This window comes from Cherax quadricarinatus, chromosome 55, assembly GCF_038502225.1.
Source record: "Cherax quadricarinatus isolate ZL_2023a chromosome 55, ASM3850222v1, whole genome shotgun sequence".
NCBI classification, from domain to species: Eukaryota; Metazoa; Arthropoda; class Malacostraca; order Decapoda; family Parastacidae; genus Cherax; species Cherax quadricarinatus.
In genome coordinates this window covers 18,923,608-18,946,107 of record NC_091346.1, presented here as the reverse complement: position 1 = coordinate 18,946,107, position 22,500 = coordinate 18,923,608, and the positions used below count along the sequence as shown (strand labels likewise).

Below are 22,500 nucleotides of genomic sequence, written 5' to 3'. Positions count from 1 at the left end.
AAGAAAAAAGGAATCCGGTTAAGTCACGGGTGACTTCGTAAATGAAATTAAGACACATGTGCAACATCTGGGTATCTTTATTGTAGACGTTTCGCCATCCAGTGGCTTTATCAATACAAATTCTAGGACATAACTTGAAGACAGTAGAACTATGTACAGAAGATGAGGACATGTACATAACCTTCACGACTACGACAACTACTACTACAACTAACTCATCTCTTTGGGAAGGACCTACTTCCACTGGGGAATCCCGCCTACCAGTGACTATGCCCTCGTCTGCTACACCTGACGTTACTATATAAGCGCCAGGCTCCTTTCTTCTGCTTCAGAATCTCCACGACTATGGTGCTCTTCGCACCTACTCCAAGGTTGAGGGACTGATTACCTCATCTTCTGTACATAGTTCTATTGTCTTCAAGTTATGTCCTAGAATTTGTATTGATAAAGCCACTGGATGGCGAAACGTCTACAATAAAGATACCCAGATGTTGCACATGTGTCTTAATTTCATCTTGTCGGTATTATATACCATTCTTACACAATTTCGTAAATGGTCCAAGTCGGACCGAAACGTCGTCGTAAGCTCCTCTCTTCTATGTGCGGGTTATTTGTGTAGACAGTTAGTCTACTCACCTGATACTATAGAGGACGCCACCATCTGGGTAGATACGGATGTAAAGGTTGGGTAGAATGATCTTGTGGAAGTGTCCTTCCTTCTCGTTCTTGAAGAACAAGTCAGGCATCCACACCATGTCTGTATCCGTCAGCGTCAGGTACTGGATGCGTCCTGCGGGCACAAGTGTGAAACTGGTACTGGGGACGTCTGTAGAGTGCTGTAAATTTGGTAGTGTGTACTTGGCAGTGTGTACCTGGTAGTGTGTACTGTGTGGCGTATAGTGGATAGTGTGTACGGGATAGTGTGTACGGGATAGTGTGTACTGTGTAGTGTGTACTGGATGATGAGTACTGAATAGCGTGTACTGTGTAGTGTGTGCTCGGTAGTTAGTACTGGATAGTGTGTACTTGGTAATGTACACCGGAGAGAGTGTACTTGGTAATGCGTGCTGGTTAGTGTGTACTGTATAGCGTGTACTGGGCAATGCGCAATGACTGTTACGTACTGAGTGGTGTTCATTGGATTTTAAGGTACTTAACGTGTAGAGCTCTGGCTCCTGGGCCCCGCCAATCCACCAACCACCGTCTGACATCAACAATGCAATGCCCTACTGTCAACTTGATGAATAAAACACACGTGTTGCAAACACTTGGGTCTCTGTATCGACGAATCGATTTCGGCAGTTAAGAAACCCAAGTGTAGCACACCCAGTCCTCTTGGAGTATTGTAGGTTTAACTCCTTGATCCTTCGTATGGAGTCAGAACCCTTTACCTTCTCACTGAGTGATCTTCACGCAGTCACAATTAAAAAAATTTTTTTTATTAAGATTCTCTGTGGTAAGTAAAGAGTAATTTACGTTTATTATTGTAGTTAATTAAATTATCCTTATATGGGCTTTAATAATTGTTTATTAGGGTGGATGGTTTGTTAAATGGCCTGTCGAAAATGGTGCCCAAACTGTCCGTGTTAAAAGATTTATCTGTTAAGGGATTATTATCCTAATGGCTAATATCCATTCAGCTCATTCAGTGCAGGGAGTAAGAGCACAGTCTCTATCCTACATCCACTAACGTCGGAAACAAAGCTGGTCAATTCGTACGAAACCAATTTTCCTGACCTCCCATGTTGTCGAAGGTGAGACGATGATCTTTCCACTGTTCACGGAAGGTGATCTGGATGCTGTACTCCTGTAAGTGGAAAACACGAAGCCCTGTCATCATCACTAAGTAAGTGGGAGAATATATCGGCAAGTATTCAAGACACATAATGAAATTAATGGCATAAATGCAAAAAGAGTTTCGTACTTATATATGTATGAACCGATGGGGTCCCTGGTGAGCGAAACGTCTTCTCGGTAAATGCCATAAATAGCATATTGTGTTTTATTTAGAAACATTGCTAAGGCAGGACGGTAGAGTTAGTAAAATGTATAAACTTGGAGCAGAGCCATTCTCAAAGAAAGCCTTTTAAAGTCGTGAAATAAATGAGCTCTATAAAAGCTTCCTCTGCTCTAAGCTTCTTTGCAACACTCATACAACAGTGAATATAAAAAAATAACTCTTTCTGCTCTATTGTTTGGTTATTATTTTCCGTTTTCTAGCGTTATCTCTCTCATCCACTCTCTCCACGCAACTCACTGCCACACATATAAAAAGATATTATCCATTTTTTTCACAAAACACGTAGAAAAAGATATCTGAGAAAAGAAGAAAATTCAGAGTGTCTTGATTCGGGTGAAGAATTCTTAACCTACGGAAAGATGAGATCAAAATCACTCTCTCAAAATTGCTCTCTCCTCCCCTTCCCTCACCTCACGCTTCAGGTGCCGCTTGACCTCCCCGCACAGGTCTAGCGCCTTCTGATGACTGTAGTAATAAGAGATAATCACTGTAAACAAGGTCAAAGGTCAACTATAATTTCCTCTGTAATTGTTGCTAGTTATATAACCTTATCCCCTGACGAGTTGCAATTACAGTCCTTCTCGTTTTATGTTATTTGATTTTATATGGATTATTCTCACGTTATATTGAAATAATGAAGACAAAAACGTAACTTGATAACAGAAGGGAAATCAGAAACGTGACCTGCAGGGATAAGTACAGAGGTACAAGTGATTTTGCCGGACAGAGACACAGGATACTAGGACAATCAGAAGAGGTATAGTAGAGACGCTTATTTAATTAGCCTGGTCGATAAAGAATATTGACACGTTGTGGTGCTGAGAATATTTATCCAAAATCGATCTCGAAATAATGGATTCACATAAGTCAGTTGAGCTTCAGAAAGAACATAGGAAAACACTGCTTTGGCAGTCGTCAGAATAGATACAGTGAGAGAAATAGACTAGTCAGACAAAAGCCATGGAAGTTCAGGTACACAGACGATTGATTAAATATTCTAAGTATGGAGAATCAAATGGCTCACCAGTACGAGTAGAAAGGGAAGCCCTACTCACCATTTTGACGTCTGAGATGGTCTGTACGTTACGGATCATTATGTTGATGTGAACAATGGCTGGACCTGCGGGCCAGAAAAACTCACGTCAGTTTCAGAACTCGAAATTAAAACTTGTACAGGAAATGTTAAATAACTACATTCCAAATGTTGAATTTCCTCTCCCCCTATTCTATAATTTTTATAAACTCTCTTGCCCCCTTTTCCTCCTGTACGATACATATTCTCTGTTTCTTTGCTGATACATGGGGAGTTTCCCACTTTTTTTTACATACATTAAACAGCTGTGTCATCATTTAGTTTCAGTTCCATCCCTCCCTATTGCTCTCTTAATATTTAATCTGCTTACGGCTTCACCCTCTTCCTTCATATTCACTTACACTTCTTCCTTCTAATAAATTTTATTCCTCAGTGAAAATTTGCTGCTGATATCTCACTTATTCCTCACAGTTCTTTTAACCTCTGCTATGACAAATGCGACACATGTACAACACTGGTGTATCTTTATTCTCGAAACGTTTCGCCTGCGTAACAGGATTCTTCGGTCGAGTGCAGAAGTTGCGAGAGTAAAGCTGCCTAATTTTTGCACATGTGTCGGATACTTCAACTCTTCGAAATCGCTTACCACTAATAAAATAAAACTTCTGTAATCTTCTTCACACACTACAATTTGCGAAACAACCACTGTGAAAAAAAAACATTGAACTTTCAATCGCTTTCGTGGTTTCTCACATTATCAAGGATCTCATATTGTGAGAAATCACAAAAGCGCTTGGAAGTTCACTATTTTTTTTCACAGTGTTGTTTAACATAGTGTTATATCACCTATTGACTGTTATTGCACATACTGCAATTTATAATTTATATTTTCTACATCATGTCACTACATCATGTCACTCATGTCCTTTACCATCCACTCATACCATTACTCCACCGATCATTCCTTTATCATTCTGCACTCATCCAACCACGAAACCAGTATCCCCATCCCTTAGGGAAGGAGTCTAAGGGGTCTAGAGGGAGGTTAAGGAAATTTTGGGGAAATAAATTCCTACCTCTTCAGCTCTAACCCTGCTCATACCACTGCATTCTGAAGCCACAACAACATAATGCTCATTACACTCTCCCACTCTAGCTAACCTCTCTTTCAGTACTTGCTTATGCTTCTCTCTTATCGTTCCGTTCTTATATATATTCACGTTCACGATTATTATTAGCAACACCCCGCTTCCTTTACATCTCACTTTCTTATTACTGTTTCGACCATTGAAAATGATCAGCATACACCGTACACTTGAACAAATATTGTACACTTCAACAAACATTGTACAATCAACAAACAATGTACAATCAACAAACACTGTACAATCAACAAACACTGTACAATCAACAAACACTGTACAATCAACAAACACTGTACATTTCAACAAACACTATACAATCAACAAACACTGTACAATCAACAAACACTGTACAATCAACAAACACTACACTTCAACAAACACTGTACAATCAACAAACACTGTACAATCAACAAGCACTGTACAATCAACAAACACTGTATAATCAACAAACACTGTACATTTCAACAAACACTGTACAATCAACAAACACTGTACAATCAACAAACACTACACTTCAACAAACACTGTACAATCAACAAACACTGTACAATCAACAAACACTGTACATTTCAACAAACACTGTACAATCAACAAACACTGTACATTTCAACAAACACTGTACAATCAACAAACACTGTATACTTACACCAACTACCAACTCACCGGTATCATTAGCTCCGGCTGGCCGGATGCGCTTGTCATAGTTGGCTGGACCAATAATCTCATCAATGATTTGTTTCTCACGGGCCCGGAAGTTGGCCGAGGATATCTCGCTGTCGGGAGAAGATAACCAGTCAGATAGCGCTTATAACCGATTCATACCAGCCCATTACCAGTTTAAACCCCTTCCTAGACAGTCAGTACTAGTCAGTACCAGTCACAACCAATTAGCTTCAATTAATACTAGTCAGTACTAGAGATTCCTGAGTCGAAAGTTTGGGAATTATCCAATGTTATCTCTGCCAATGGGGGTCTGTCTTGTGTTATCTTAAATCTTAAGGTTCATGCTGTTATTTTAGATACCGGGGTCTATCGTGTGTTATCTTAGATTCTGGGTCTATCTTCTATTTTTGAAACTCCGAAGACTCATGTTGTTATCTTAAGTGTGGTGTCTATCTAATATTATATTAGATCCTAGTGTCTATCTAATATCTTAGATCCTGTTGTCTATTTAGTGCTATCTTACTGCTGATCCTGATTCTATCTTATGGAATCTAGGTTCTTTCTATTGCCAACTAGTTCAGATTTGACTTTACCTAGTATGTTATTATAGGTGATGACTAGGCTAGTGATCTAGGTGAGGACTATACTTGTCATGTAGGAGAGAACTAACCTAGTCATATAAGTTACGACTAGCAGTTATATGCTACTGGGTTAGTGTGTGATTCAAGATAACTTATATTCAGACTTTGAATTACATTAGTGAGAAGCTTTTAGGCTAGAATAGTTGAAAGTCTGAAGTCTAAGTCCAAAGGATTTAGGTCCAGATTTTGGGGAAGTTTAGATTGTGTTCTAGATTAGAGGTGAAGTCTAAATTTATGTTCTGTGCTATGGCAAGTCTGAACCATTGAAAATTTTGGATTACGATTTTGGCTATCAAAAGTCTGAACGACGTTTTAAATTCTGAAAAAAAAAATCTGACACGTTTGTAAGTTAAGATAACGTCTGAATTATAGTCTTGATTAGCGAAAGTCTGAATTATAGTCTTTATTAGCGAAAGTCTGAATTATAGTCTTGATTATTGTAACTCTATATATGTACTTTTTTTTTAACTGAGCCAAAAGAACAAATTTTGAAAAAGAAAATACTATATATTCTTCCAGCAAATTCTCCCAGGGACAAAAATTAAAGATACTCTTAGTACAAATCTGCTTTAAACGTCCATTGGCTAAGTAAACACAATTCTTATTGGCTAAGTAGTCACAAATCAGCTTTGAATTTACTGGCAAGGTCGCCTATAGAATTTTTTAATTTAGATCAGGCGTTACTAGAAATTAATATAATACTCTTTGAGATGATGGATTTAAAGAACAGATCTGAAATATCCTGTGAGTTAGGATTAGCTAGAATCTACGTCTACTCAGCTCTATTAAATTACCCAAAAGGCTCAGGATGCGATTAATTATCCCTATGGTCAATGGTATGTTAATTACTCTGTAATTCATCAGCCTTTTACTTCACTTAAGCATAACTATTTTACGCATGACTTCACATTAAAAAATTGTGTTACAAAATTTATAACAGAGTGTTGAGTGCAACACCATCCTGGTACAACACACAGCCATTCACTGCACGCGGGGTAACATTATATGGTAAATTGCATTCAGCAAACTAATAAAGTTAGTTTTTTTTTTGCACTGCTAGACACTACAAAAGTAATTCAATAAAGCCATCTCGCCTGCACTTATGCAAACAGCTTGTGGAACATAATAAAACAGTATTAAACAAAACATCATTTGCAACATACTGGCATGCAGATACAGCAGGACTCTCATCTCAGCTGCTGACCTCTACAAATGCTTATAAAATTCTTATCGATGCTCTTAGAATACTATTACTAATAAAAATATTACTCCCAAGGTACTAAATACACTATCTAGGTGTCAGTTTTAAAGTTATATCACTAAAGCTATCTTTAATTACCCATGGTGCAGAACAAGACCAAAACAATGCAAGCCGTTCATCCCTAGTCTTGCAATGATAGAATTTATTCCCTTACCACAGAGGAGAAATCTGTAAATATGTTACGTCTCACAGGAATTAATATTTAATTTTGCCACGTTTAAATGGCAATGATATAATTTATTTTCTTACCACAGAGGAGAAATCTGTAAATATGTTACGTCTCACAGGAATTAATATTTAATTTTGCCACGTTTACATGGCAAGAATAGAATTTATTCCTTTACCACAGAGGAGAAATCTGTAAATATGTTACGTCTCACAGGAATTAATATTTAATTTTGCCACGTTTAAATGGCAATGATATAATTTATTCTCTTACCACAGAGGAGAAATCTGTAAATATGTTACGCCTAGCAGGAATTAATATTTAATTTTGCCACGTTTACATGGCAAGGATATAATTTATTCTCTTACCACAGAGGAGAGATAAAAAAATGGCTTTGTGATATAGACAAGATGTGGAAAAAGGCATGTACAGTTCAGGACATTTATTAAAGGAAACGTTTCACCACTCGTGGCGAAACGTTTTCTCTAGTTTAGTCTAGTAAATGTCCTAAACTGTTCGTGTCTTTTTCCACAGAGAAGAGAAATCTTTCGGAAAATTTTCTCCGAAATTAAATATGCTACGAATCACAGAAATTAATATGTTTATTCTGAGCCATGTTTACATTGCATAATATTAAAACACATGTTTACGTTAAAATGTAGTTATGTTTTTCCTGCTGTGGCAATCACAGAGCCGATCAGGGTGCAGTTGTTTGCTCCAATAAAACACCTGATGATAGTCTTTTTTAGCAGAATATATTACATAATGCAGATATTTATTTGAGATAAAATATCTACGAAATTTTTAACGTGATAAAACACCTGAAGTATTTATAAAGAATAAAACAGCTGAAGTAAGTATTTATACGAAATAAAACACCTAATACGAGTCTTAATACAGAATTATATAACCGATAAAAGTGGCAGGTATTAAAACCAGAAACTTGAAATGTGACGAAAGTTAACTCACATGTTTACACGTGTTGGTGTCGGTGTTGTACATCAAATTTACAAGTTATGTAAACGATGCTTGTGAGAGATAGAGATACGTGGCTTTGGTCATAAAGGCTGCTTGTCACCTTGTTACAACTTTCAGTGTATATACACTGAGAGACACACAACTCTGTGTGTATACACTGAGAGACACACACAACTCTCTGTGTGTATACACTGAGAGACACACAACTCTCTGTGTATATACACTTAGACACACAACTCTCTGTGTGTATACACTGAGAGACACACAACTCTCTGTGTATATACACTGAGAGACACACAATTCTCTGTGTGTATACACTGAGAGACACACAACTCTCTGTGTGTATACATTGAGAGACACACAGCTTTCTCTGTATGTACACTGAGAGACACACAACTCTCTGTGTATATACACCGAAAGACACAACTCTCTATGTATATACACTGAGAGACACACAACTCCCTGTGTATATACACTGAGAGACACACAGCTCTCTGTGTATGTACACTGAGAGACACACAACTCTCTGTGTATATACACTGAGAGACACACAACTCTCTGTGAATATACGCTGAGAGACACACAACTCTCTGTGTATATACACTGAGAGACACACAACTCTCTGTGTATATACACTGAGAGACACACAACTCTCTGTGAATATACACTGAGAGACACACAACTCTCTGTGTATATACACTGAGAGACACACAACTCTCTGTGTATATGCACTGAGAGACACACAACTCTCTGTGTATATACACTGAGAGATAAACAACTCTCTGTGTATATACACTGAGAGACGCACAGCTTTCTGTGTATATACACCGAGAGACACAACTCTCTGTGTATATACACTGAAATACATAACTCCCAGTGTATATACACTAAGAGACACACAACTCTCTGTGTGTATACACTGAGAGACACACAACTCTCTGTGTATATATACTGAGAGACACACAGCTTTCTGTGTATATACACTGAGAGACACACAACTCTGTGTATATACACTGAGAGACACACAGCTTTCTGTGTATATACACCGAGAGACACAAGTCTCTGTGTATATACACTGAAAGACACAACTCTCTGTGTATATACACTGAGAGACACACAGCTTTCTGTGTATATACACTGAGAGACACGCAACTCTGTGTATATATACTGAGAGACACACAGTTTTCTGTGTATATACACCGAGAGACACAAGTCTCTGTGTATATACACTGAAAGACACAACTCTTTGTGTATATACACTGAGAGACACACAACTCTGTGTATATGCAGTGAGAGACACACAACTCTCTGTGTATATACACTGAGAGACACACAACTCTCTGTGTATATACACTGAGAGACACACAGCTCTCTGTGTATATACACTGAGAGACAAAACTCTCTGTGTATATACACTGAGAGGCACAACTCTCTGTGTATATACACTGAGAGACACACAATTCTCTGTGTATATACACTGAGAGACACACAACTCTCTGTGTATATACACTGAGAGACACACAGCTCTCTGTGAATATACACTGAGAGACAAAACTCTCTGTGTATATACACTGAGAGGCACAACTCTCTGTGTATATACACTGAGAGACACACAATTCTCTGTGTATATACACTGAGAGACACACAACTCTCTGTGTATATACACTGAGAGACACGCAGCTCTCTGTGTATATACACTGATAGACAACTCTCTGTGTATATACACTGAGAGACACAACTCTCTCTGTATATACACTGAGAGACACACAACTGTCTGTGTATACACACTGAGAGACTCACAGCTCTCTGTGTACGTCTACTGAGAGATACTCAGCTCTCTGTGTATATACACTGAGAGACACACAGCTCTCTGTGTATGTCTACTGAGAGACACACAGCTCTCTGTGTATATACACTGAGAGACACACAGCTCTCTGTATATATACACTGAGAGACACACAGCTCTCTGTGTATGTCTACTGAGAGATACTCAGCTCTCTGTGTATATACACTGAGAGACACACAGCTCTCTGTATATATTCACTTTAGTCTTCTATATTAACCTCTCTAAAGTTCTGTAGAGCTTTCAATTAAGATGTTCCTCTGAGCTTACAAAAGCTCTTCTCTTCAAAGAGTAACCGTCTGAAACACCGTAAAGCTTCTTCTCTAATGACGTTTCGCTCAGATACCGAGTATTATTTTACCGACTTAAAGCTTTCCTTTGAGCCGACCATCTTCAAAGTAAAGCCTGAGGCTGTGTCAGGTAGCTACGCCATCCAGCAATAAAGCTTTTATTATAAGAACATAAGCTCCCTCAGGAAGAGCTTTATCATACCTTGATAAGCAATAAAGTCTTCCGCTGCTCTTTCCGTCTTTATTATCAAATTACTGGGGAGAAAAAGAGGAGAATGCTCCTCCCGTGGTAGCCGGGCCAACACACTTTACTGATGGGGCAATGTAATAAATTTGCGAGCATTTTTCCTGGGAAATAATGCGCTTTACTTGGGTGATGAGGAAACTCCCCTCATATTGCTATCCTGGAGAGGATAACTTGAGCAGTCTAACTGACTGATAGTCAGAAATAGGGAAAGTTCCCCAGAGTGGCGAGGTAAATTGGGGTAATATACATAGATGAACTCACTACCTGAAAATCGGTGACCTTTAAGTAAGGAAGGAGTAGGTGGGGTGCTTTGATACCGGTGAAGGGTTCTTGATTCAAGGATATGAAGGTAACCATTGCAGTTCCTTGTCTCAGACTCTTTCGATATCCGTTTCCGCTCTTACTGTTCGCTAGCATGCTGGGAATATCGCACGTGTCACTTGTCTCCGTGAGATCAACTCTATCAGGGTCTTCCTCTGCTATCCTTTTTTCTTTTCATGGCTTCAAGCTCACAGTTCCCAGACGCTGTATGACTCTTACGAACCCTTACGGATCATAGAGACGTATACTGGAGAAAATCCTAAATTTCGTTAAATATTATTTTTAATTCTTATTAAATGTTCCAGTGTTTAAATTTATTGAAAGGAATATAATAACAATACGAATGTTTGAAGAAAAATATGTATTTATGAAGGATAATATATATATATATATATATATATATATATATATATATATATATATATATATATATATATATATATATATATATATATATATATATATATATATATATATATATATATATATATATATATATATATATACAGCTTATCAGAAGTATCTAAAATTTGGCAGCAAGATATCGAACACAGCCGACACACAATCACTGAAGAATCAGACGCAGGTGCAGCTCCTGGGCCTCTAAATGATGAAATAATAAAATTAGTTCAAAATTAAGATACATAATTCGTAATAAAGATACCGCAGGTGTTGTATATATATTTCATTCATAAATAAAGATAGCCAAATGATGAACATGTGTCTCATTTATCAGTAACGACACCCAGGTGTTGCAAATGTTTCTCATTTATCAGTACAGATACCCAGGTGTTGCACATGCGTCTCATATATCAATAAAGATACCCAGATATTGTACATGTGTCTCATTTATCAATAAAGACACCCAGGTGCTTCAAATGTGTCTCATTTATCAATAAAGATACCCAGATGTTGTTCATGTGTCTCATCAATAAAGACACCCAGGTGTTGAACATGTGTCTCATTCACCAACTTGTTGGTATTATACACCAATTCTTTTACAAACTCTTAAAAAAATACTGAAACTTAGGCAGACCTAAATGAAAATCCTCAGTAAATATTTTTTATGTTACTGAGTGTAAAGTGTTGCATAATTATGGGTGCAAAAAGTATAATTAATATACGAATCTCGTATATAATAATAATTAGCGTAAAGTGTATGTAGTTCGTGGGCATAAATGTACATAATTATTCTTAGTTGGTGGAGGGAACAGAGATCCACTGAAACATATTGAGTTGACTCGGGAAACTTCACTTAACCGACTGAATGTATGATTGACTGAATTAGCCAAAGGGTGTGACTGGAGTGAGTGGAATTAATGGTAACTGTAGTAACTGGAAGTGTAGGAGACTGAACTGACTGCTACTGAACGTGACTGAACTGATTGGGAGAGTGAGTGACTGAACTGACTGAAGAGTTGACAGGGATAAAGGTGTAATAAATGACTGGCATTTCCAGGAATTACTGTGCACAGTGACAAGATTCTGGCCGCTCGAACCAACAGTCTGGTTGACCAAACATTCAATCTGAACGCCTGAATTCATACCTCGTCCCACATGATGTGGATGACATCTTCAGGAAGGATAGTAGGATACTAGGATAGGGAAGATTTAGCTTTAAAATGAGCTGAAGGATAACAGCTCTTAGCTTGTAAATGAACTGAGAAAAGATAACAGCTCTTAGCTTATAAATGAATTGAGAAAAGATAACAGCTCTTAGCTTATAAATTAATTGAGAAAAGATAACAGCTCTTAGCTTGTAAATGAACTGAGAAAAGATAACAGCTCTTAGCTTGTAAATGAACTGAGAAAAGATAACAGCTCTTAGCTTGTAAATGAACTGAGAAAAGATAACAGCTCTTAGCTTGTAAATGAACTAAGAAAAGATAACAGCTCTTAGCTTGTAAATGAACTGAGAAAAGATAACAGCTCTTAGCTTGTAAATTAACTGAGAAAAGATAACAGCTCTTAGCTTGTAAATTAACTGAGAAAAGATAACAGCTCTTAGCTTGTAAAAGAACTGAGAAAAGATAACAGCTCTTAGCTTGTAAATGAACTGAGAAAAGATAACAGCTCTTAGCTTGTAAATGAACTAAGAAAAGATAACAGCTCTTAGCTTGTAAATTAACTGAGAAAAGATAACAGCTCTTAGCTTGTAAATGAACTGACAAAAGATAACAGCTCTTAGCTTGTAAAAGAACTGAGAAAAGATAACAGCTCTTAGCTTGTAAATGAACTAAGAAAAGATAACAGCTCTTAGCTTGTAAATGAACTGAGAAAAAAATAACGAAGCCAAGGGACAAAACAATAAAATATCAATAACACCAAAAAACACTCATAGCAGACATGTAAACTTGATAATATTGAACAATAAAAGGAGTAAAAAAAAATGTTTTTTTTTGGGGGGAGAGGGGAGGAATTAGATATTTTTACGAAAGATAAACAGCAATAGGAGCACCATTTAAATGGGGAAATAAATCATTCTAATGGGGAGGGAGGGGAGAGAAAACTAGCATGTTATCATGCAGCTGAGAGATGCCAAGGGATGATGAGCGAGGCATGTTATAACATGTTATAACAGTGATTATCCTCCTGTGGGAAGGGGTGAAGGGAAGATATCTCTTATGAGACACATGGAAGGGTGTGTGAAGGGCCATATCTTCTCTGAACTTGAGAGGGGGGGGGTAAGGGACACCTTGGGACACCTTTACTGAAGATATTTCGCTTCTGGGAGCTTGATCAATAAAAATCTCAAAACAAGATATTTAAAAATATATATCCAATTGCAAAGCAGAATATACTGAAATTGGGTCCGTCATTTTGAAACACCCTGTACTTGGCTTGGAATAATTCCACATAGAACCCACACATAGAAAAAAATCTTTAAACGACGTTTCTCCCTATCGTGGATCGGTCGAAACGTGGTTTAAGGTTTCCTCTACACAATGGAGGAATTTAATGAATAATTTGTGGGTATATTTGAAATTAGATCACTTTATTCTACTGTCTGATCCATCACGACAGCTTCTGTCTGGATAGAGAGAGAGAGAGAGAGAGAGAGAGAGAGAGAGAGAGAGAGCTAGGGATCATTAACCTAACCTTGTCAAACCCTGTGTAAAGAGAGAGAGAGAGAGAGAGAGAGAGAGAGAGAGAGCGGTAAATCATAAGGCCCTCTCCCCACTCTCACTCTTCATCCTCTACAGCCCACGCTTATGACATGAAACGTTGATGAAATATCAAGCTAAACAGGGAAGAAAAAAATATATGTTTCTCACCCCCTAACTACCATCGTAACTATCACTACCACTACTACCACCACCACTACTAACACTCTGACTACCACTACTACCACCACCACTACTAACACTCTGACTACCACTACTACCACCACCACTACTAACACTCTGACTACCACTACTACCACCACCACTACTAACACTCTGACTACCACTACTACCACCACCACTACTAACACTCTGACTACCACTACTACCACCACCACTACTAACACTCTGACTACCACTACTACCACCACCACTACTAACACTCTGACTACCACTACTACCACCACCACTACTAACACTCTGAGTACCGCTACTCCCACCTCAATACATTGCAAATTAGCAAATAAAAAAATCAAACAATATGCAGACTTGAAATACAAATCACACAGTTCAAAAAAATTACTAATTCGACATCAAAATACACTATTTAAACCATCAATTAGAGTCAAGTAATTTACAAAGCTAATTAGTTTGTGCTAACTAAACAGTTCTCAACAAATTCATAACCCAGATACTGTGTGATCGAATAGAATTTGTTTTTACACACACACACACACACACACACACACACACACACACACACACACACACACACACACACACACACACACACACACAGGAGGGTCAGGGGAGACATGATAACGACATATAAAATACTGCGTGGAATAGACAAGGTGGACAAAGACAGGATGTTCCAGGGAGGGGACACAGAAACAAGAGGCCACAATTGGAAGTTGAAGACACAAATGAGTCAGAGAGATATTAGGAAGTATTTCTTCAGTCATAGAGTTGTAAGGCAGTGGAATAGGCTAGAAAATGACGTAGTGGAGGCAGGAACCATACACAGTTTTAAGACGAGGTTTGATAAAGCTCATGGAGCGGGGAGAGAGAGGGCCTAGTAGCAACCGGTGAAGAGGCGGGGCCAGGAGCTAGGACTCGACCCCTGCAACCACAAATAGGTGAGTACAAATAGGTGAGTACACACACACACACATACACACACACACACACACACAAGGTGGACAAGGACAGGATGTTCCAGGGAGGGGACACAGAAACAAGAGGCCACAATTGGAAGTTGAAGACACAAATGAGTCAGAGAGATATTAGGAAGTATTTCTTCAGTCATAGAGTTGTAAGGCAGTGGAATAGCCTAGAAAATGACGTAGTGGAGGCAGGAACCATACACAGTTTTAAGACGAGGTTTGATAAAGCTCATGGAGCGGGGAGAGAGAGGGCCTAGTAGCAACCGGTGAAGAGGCGGGGCCAGGAGCTAGGACTCGACCCCTGCAACCACAAATAGGTGAGTACAAATAGGTGAGTACACACACACACACACACACACACACACACAATTTAATACTAAACAAACACAGTGAAATGTATTTTTTTCGTTAGGTTCAGAATGATTTTCGCTAAATTATTGCATACACAAATTTTCACTTGTCCTATATGGCAAGATAAACGCTGCTATTTAAGCCAAGATCGCAAGTTCTGCCTATTCGGCACGACATATACATACATACATACATATATATATATATATATATATATATATATATATATATATATATATATATATATATGTGTGTGTATGTGTGTGTGTGTGTGTGTGTGTGTGTGTGTGTGTGTGTATTGAAATTTTTATTGAGTATTATGGAATCGAATGAGAGTATTCTGGGACAAATATCGTGCATTATGAACTCAGTATCACGTATACAATAAAGCCAAAATCGTTTATTACGAAATTCAAGTAGCATACTATCAAGCAGAGGTTGTATATAATGAAGACAAAGATCCCTTATAATGAAGTGGACGGCATGTACTGAGAAGTCCTCACCATACATATCGAAACTGATGATGCGTATTGCGAAATTAACGTAGTGTATTATGCCACCAGCACCTTATGTCACAACCTAGAATGGTATTAACATTACAAGGGAGTGTCAGGGGCAGCCCGTGGTCTGTACTCTACTTCTCCTGGAGTGTCAGGGGCAGCCCGTGGTCTGTACTCTACTTCTCCAGGTGTGTCAGGGACAGCCAGTGATCTATACTCTACTTCTCCAGGAGTGTCAGGGGCAGCCCGTGGTCTGAACTCTACTTCTCCTGGAGTGTCAGGGGCAGCCCGTGGTCTGTACTCTACTTCTCCAGGTGTGTCAGGGACAGCCAGTGATCTGTACTCTACTTCTCCTGGAGTGTCAGGGGCAGCCCGTGGTCTGTACTCTACTTCTCCTGGAGTGTCAGGGGCAGCCAGTGATCTGTACTCTACTTCTCCTGGAGTGTCAGGGGCAGCCAGTGATCTGTACTCTACTTCTCCTGGAGTGTCAGGGACAGCCAGTGATCTGTACTCTACTTCTCCTGCAGTGTCAGGGGCAGCCAGTGATCTGTACTCTACTTCTCCTGGAGTGTCATGGACAGACAGTGATCTGTACTCTACTTCTGGAGTGTCAGGGGCAGCCAGTGGTCTGTACTCTACTTCTCCTGGTGTGTCAGGGGCAGCCAGTGATCTGTGCTCTACTTCTCCTGGAGTATCAGGGACAGCCAGTGGTCTGTACTCTACTTTTGGAGTGTCAGGGGCAGCCAGTGATCTGTACTCTACTTCTGGAGTGTCAGGGGCAGCCAGTGGTCTGTACTCTACTTCTCTTGGAGTGTCAGGGGCAGCCAGTGGTCTCTACTCTACTTCTCCTGGAGTGTCAGGGACAGCCAGTGGTCTGTACTCTACTTCTGGAGTGTCAGGGACAGCCAGTGGTCTGTACTCTACTTCTCTTGGAGTGTCAGGGGCAGCCAGTGATCTGTACTCTACTTCTCCTGGAGTGTCAGGGACAGCCAGTGATCTGTACTCTTACTTCTCCTTGAGTGTCAGAGACAGCCGGTGATCTGTACTCTACTTCTCCTGGAGTGTCAGGGACAGCCAGTGGTCTGTACTCTACTTCTCTTGGAGTGTCAGGTGCAGTCAGTGATCTGTACTCTACTTCTCCTTTAGTGTCAGGGACAGCCAGTGATCTGTACTCTGCTTCTTTTGGAGTGTCAGGAACAGCCAGTGGTCTGTACTCTACTTCTCCTGGAGTGTCAGGGACAGCCAGTGATCTATACTCTACTTCTCCTTGAGTGTCAGGGACAGCCAGTGATCTGTACTCTACTTCTCCTGGAGTGTCAGGGACAGCCAGCGATTTGTACTCTACTTCTCCTGAAGTGTCAGGGACAGCCGGTGATCTGTACTCTACTTCTCCTGGAGTGTCAGGGACAGCCAGTGATCTGTACTCTACTTCTCCTGGAGTGTCAGGAGCAGCCAGTGATCTGTACTCTACTTCTCTTGGAGTGTCAGGGACAGCCAGTGATCTGTACTCTACTTCTCCTGGAGTGTCAGGGACAGCCAGTGATCTGTACTCTACTTCTCCTGGAGTGTCAGGGACAGCCAGTGGTCTGTACTCTACTTCTCCTGGAGTGTCAGGGACAGCCAGTGATCTGTACTCTACTTCTCCTGGAGTGTCAAGGACAGAAAGTGATCTGTACTCTACTTCTCCTGGAGTGTCAGGGACAGCCAGTGATCTGTACTCTTCTTCTCCTGGAGTGTCAGGAACAGCCAATGATCTGTACTCTTCTCCTGGAGTGTCAGGGACAGCCGGTGGTATGTACTCTACTTCTCTTGGAGTGTCAGGGCAGCCAGTGATCTGTACTCTACTTCTCCTTGAGTGTCAGGGATAGCCAGTGGTCTGTACTCTACTTCTTCTCGAGTGTCAGCGTCAGCAAGTGGTCTGTACTCTACTTCTCCTGGAGTGTCAGGGACAGCCAGTGGTCTGTACTCTACTTCTCCTGGAGTGTCAGGGGCAGCCAGTGATCTGTACTCTTCTTCTCCAGGAGTGTCAGGGACAGCCAGTGATGTGTACTCTACTTCTCCTGGAGTGCCAGGGGCAGCCAGTGCTCTGTACTCTACTTCTCCTGGAGTGCCATTGCAGCCAGTGATCTGTACTCTGCTTCTCCTGGAGTGTCAGGGACAGCCAGTGGTCTGTACTCTACTTCTGGAGTGTCAGGGGCAGCCAGTGATCTGTACTCTACTTCTGGAGTGTCAGGGGCAGCCAGTGGTCTGTACTCTACTTCTCCTGGAGTGTCAGGGGCAGCCAGTTGTCTGTACTGTACCTCTCCTGGAGTATCAGAGGCAGCCAGTGGTATGTACTGTACCTCTCCTGGAGTGCCATTGCAGCCAGTGATCTGTACTCTGCTTCTCCTGGAGTGTCAGAGGCAGCCAGTGGTCTGTACTCTACTTCTGGAGTGTCAGAGGCAGCCAGTGGTCTGTACTCTACTTCTCCTGGAGTGTCAGAGGCAGCCAGTGGTCTGCACTCTATTCCGGGAGAACATGAGACATCTAGGTGAGTACAAACAGGAATCACGTCTTCCTCTCGTTCAGTGGACGGAGGATCAAGGCTCCTTCAAGTCTTGCACTGAATGTCTCACATGGGTTTAACGCTTAACATGTGTTATTATTATTATAATACTACTACTACTACTAATGATAGTAATAATAATAATAATAATAATAATAATAATAATAATAATAATAATAATAATAATAATAATAATAATAATAATAATAATAATGATAATAATGATAATAATAATTATATTATTATTTATATTATTATTATTATTATTATTATTATTATTATTATTATTATTATTATTATTAATATTATTAGTATTATTAGTATTATTGTTGTTGTTCTTGTTGTCCTGGAGAAGACAGGCAAAGAGAGTCTCGAAATCAGTGTAGGAATGTCCACTCTTCACTATTCCTGGAGACGCGTAACAAGCCTAAAATTTACCATTTTTACAATTCAAAATAATACTGAGATGGGTGCAGCTCTGGAGACCAAACTTGAGCAAATTATCATCGCCTCTAAATTCTGCTCGAAACATAATAGCTATCAAATTATCTGAAGTATTTCCAATACATTTTTTTAAGCATTACAGGAAAAAGGTTCTCTGAGGAGGTTGGTCACTACGTAAACTTTGACTTTGAGATATTCTGGTTTCTCTTTATCAACTCTCAATACTACTCAGTCCCCGGTCGTTGTACGTCCCTTTACAACTTATTATGTAATATAATACAACAACACCAACAACAACAATAATAATAATAATGATAATAATAATAACAATAATATTGATAATAATAATAATAATAACAATAACGTAAAAATTAATGTGTAACATATACTGAAATCATCTTAAAAAAAAAACTTCTTTCAGCTGTGTTTTTGTGACTGTTGATAGAAAAAAAGAATGAAAAAACTTTTAGCCAATTACAGTGTGGAAAAAATATTCAATGTTTTTTGCCATCATCATATTTTCAATAATTTCCCTAGAGTTCTGAGTCAGTCAAACACCTGACTGCTCATTGTTGATATGAGGTTGCAGTCGTTAAAGTGTTCAATCATCTCAATAATTACTGAAGTTATATATATATATATATATATATATATATATATATATATATATATATATATATATATATATATATATATATATATATATATATATATATATATATTGCACAATCATTAGGGAGGAGAATAATGTTGCTTTAGGCCTTTCGCGAAACAACTGGAAACGCTTCTTCAGGAGTAATGCAATGAAAGGAATGGCATCCATGAGAGGCAAAGCAGGTATGCCCAGAGAGGGTGTCCAGCCAGGAATGCACCAGATTGGCTGGACTGTATCTCAGGACACACCTGATTGTGCTCACCTGCATTCCATTCTAATTGTAATGCTCCTGAAGAAACATTTGCAGTACCAATGCGAAAGGCCTAAAGCAACATTATTTTCTCCGTCCTAGTGGCTGCTGTGCATTATTGATAGTTCCTCTGAGACTGTTGCAATATACCTACAATTATATTAGCACCAACATTAAAAAAATATATTGCATATGTAGCTGGTGAGGCAAGAAACGTCAGGAGAGATATACGTAGATGTCAGGTCAGGTGTAAGTAGATGTCAGATCAAGTTTTCCTGTAAGCGTGGCGTTGTGTGGTCAAAAATGATGTGGTTTAGAATTACAGAGATGCTAGTATACTCATCTGTTTTCCTATATCCTAGTATTAGAAGCAGCGATAAGTGGGAGACTCGAAGCACTGAGGCTTTCTCATTTTAAGCTCGGCGAAGACTAGCAGTGAGTCTCTTAGTCTCCTAAAATTGTTTACGGTGTTCTCGTGGACAATGCAAGCATTGTTGTGGTCTTCCCTACTCCATGCATACTTGTCTTCGCAAAGCCTGGTCGACAGGTTCCTCACAGTTTCTCCAACGCATATATTATCACATTATCAGCATGGGATGGTGGAGAAATAGAAGGATATAAGAACTGAGTGGCTATATTGACCACTCTTATGTTGCACCAAGATTGCTGGTGAGTAAGCCTCTGATGAACACTGGCAGTGGTGACTATAGTGCTAATGTGTTCAAATATGTTCCCCTTCATGACTACATGGAGACTCCTTCCTATATTAATCAGCGGCTTATGTTTAATCACCTACTCCAGATTTTAACTTACCTGACTGACAGTTTCACCAAGATTGTTTTCGCACAGGGCAATAAACCACTTGCCAAGGAGAGACTGGACAACAGCGTTCTAACAGCTGAAAATAATGCCTCTCAAACTTTCTAGAGTCAAGTCAATCGTTGTCGTATCAGTGGAGGTCTGATATCTCAGTCATAATGAACAAGCCTTGTGATACTGAGCATTGATACTAGTCCCTTCAGAATGGTTTCCTATCATATATATATTCAAAATTATTAAGGACGATGCAGTCACACTATTTTATAATCTTTTTGCAAATACAGCTAAGATTAGCTTTTAAATAAAAGAGCACTACAATAATATACTCTGACATATTATAATATTCTATAATATACCATAAAATGGTGCATTTTTTATTGTAATATACCATAATATATTAAAATATATTATGATATAATACATATAATACAACTTCCGTACGCAGATGTTAGTATAAAAATAAATGTACTTATACAATTAATAGAAGTTATAAAAAGGAAAAAGAGAGAACTAATAATGATGATGCCAGGCAAGAGCTCTAATATACCGGGGCATATATATATATATATATATATATATATATATATATATATATATATATATATATATATATATATATATATATATATATATATATATACACGAGCTAAGTTCTAAAAGGTTAGAGAATAAGTCTATTATTTAAAGTTCTACCCTCCTATAATGGGGTCAAGCATCAGGCTTGCGAAATCTGGTTCTAAGCACAAGACAGGCAAGCAGGCGGTTAAAAGGACCCTTACCTGTCTCTATTTCCTACTGCCAGACGGCTGCAGAAAGGAAACACAAGGTGTTACTAAAGCCGACCAGACTATAACCTCGGGAGTGGCCTACGGCCAGCTCCCCGCCGCTCGGAACATAGTGTATGTTTTTGACCAGGTAAATGTGTATGCTAGGTATTGTCTGCTCTAGAGGACGATGCTCCTGGTGATCGGGAAAATCAGGATGCGTAAGAGGTAAAGAAGAGTTTTTGTTTCTTTATCGCAAATCTTTCTTCACGTGTTTATGACTGCTTTGGGATGCTCACTCATGCAGGATTCTCAGAAATTTGTCTGCCTTGAGTAAGATTCTCATGCTGACCTGTGCAGTTTTTTTGCTATGAGATAAATGCTCAGACAGACCTATCATTCTTTTGCTATGAGATAAATGCTCAGACAGACCTATCATTCTTTTGCTATGAGATATATGCTCAGACAGACCTATCATTCTTTTACTATGAGATAAATGCTCAGACAGACCTATCATTCTTTTACTATGAGATAAATGCTCAGACAGACCTATCATTCTTTTACTATGAGATAAATGCTCAGACAGACCTATCATTCTTTTACTATGAGATAAATGCTCAGACAGACCTATCATTCTTTTACTATGAGATAAATGCTCAGACAGACCTATCATTCTTTTGCTATGAGATAAATGCTCAGACAGACCTATCATTCTTTTGCTATAAGATAAATGCTCAGACAGACCTATCATTCTTTTACTATGAGATAAATGCTCAGACAGACCTATCATTCTTTTACTATGAGATAAATGCTCAGACAGACCTATCATTCTTTTACTATGAGATAAATGCTCAGACAGACCTATCATTCTTTTACTATGGGATAAATGCTCAGACAGACCTATCATTCTTTTGCTGTGAGATAAATGCTCAGACAGACCTATCATTCTTTTACTATGAGATAAATGCTCAGACAGACCTATCATTCTTTTACTATGAGATAAATGCTCAGACAGACCTATCATTCTTTTACTATGAGATAAATGCTCAGACAGACCTATCATTCTTTTACTATGAGATAAATGCTCAGACAGACCTATCATTCTTTTACTATGAGATAAATGCTCAGACAGACCTATCATTCTTTTGCTATGAGATAAATGCTCAGACAGACCTATCATTCTTTTGCTATAAGATAAATGCTCAGACAGACCTATCATTCTTTTACTATGAGATAAATGCTCAGACAGACCTATCATTCTTTTACTATGAGATAAATGCTCAGACAGACCTAT

At 38.9% G+C, this 22,500-nt stretch overlaps 1 protein-coding gene across 5 annotated transcripts in view; it reads right to left on the bottom strand.

Annotated features, from left to right (window-relative positions):
• LOC128698893 (glutamate-gated chloride channel) overlaps nucleotides 1–22,500 on the bottom strand; it is a 412,436-nt gene that overhangs the window by 40,028 nt on the left and 349,908 nt on the right. For 4 of the 5 annotated variants that reach the window (XM_070096884.1, XM_070096886.1, XM_070096883.1 and 1 more), the window contains exons 5-9: nucleotides 21,222–21,248; nucleotides 4,862–4,971; nucleotides 3,076–3,140; nucleotides 1,738–1,807; nucleotides 637–790 (exon numbers count right to left, since the gene is read on the bottom strand). In XM_070096884.1, coding sequence (XP_069952985.1) covers nucleotides 637–790; nucleotides 1,738–1,807; nucleotides 3,076–3,140; nucleotides 4,862–4,971; nucleotides 21,222–21,248 — 426 coding nt within the window. The remainder of the gene's footprint in view (nucleotides 1–636; nucleotides 791–1,737; nucleotides 1,808–3,075; nucleotides 3,141–4,861; nucleotides 4,972–21,221; nucleotides 21,249–22,500) is intronic. The other variant, XM_070096885.1, reaches the window with a different exon arrangement.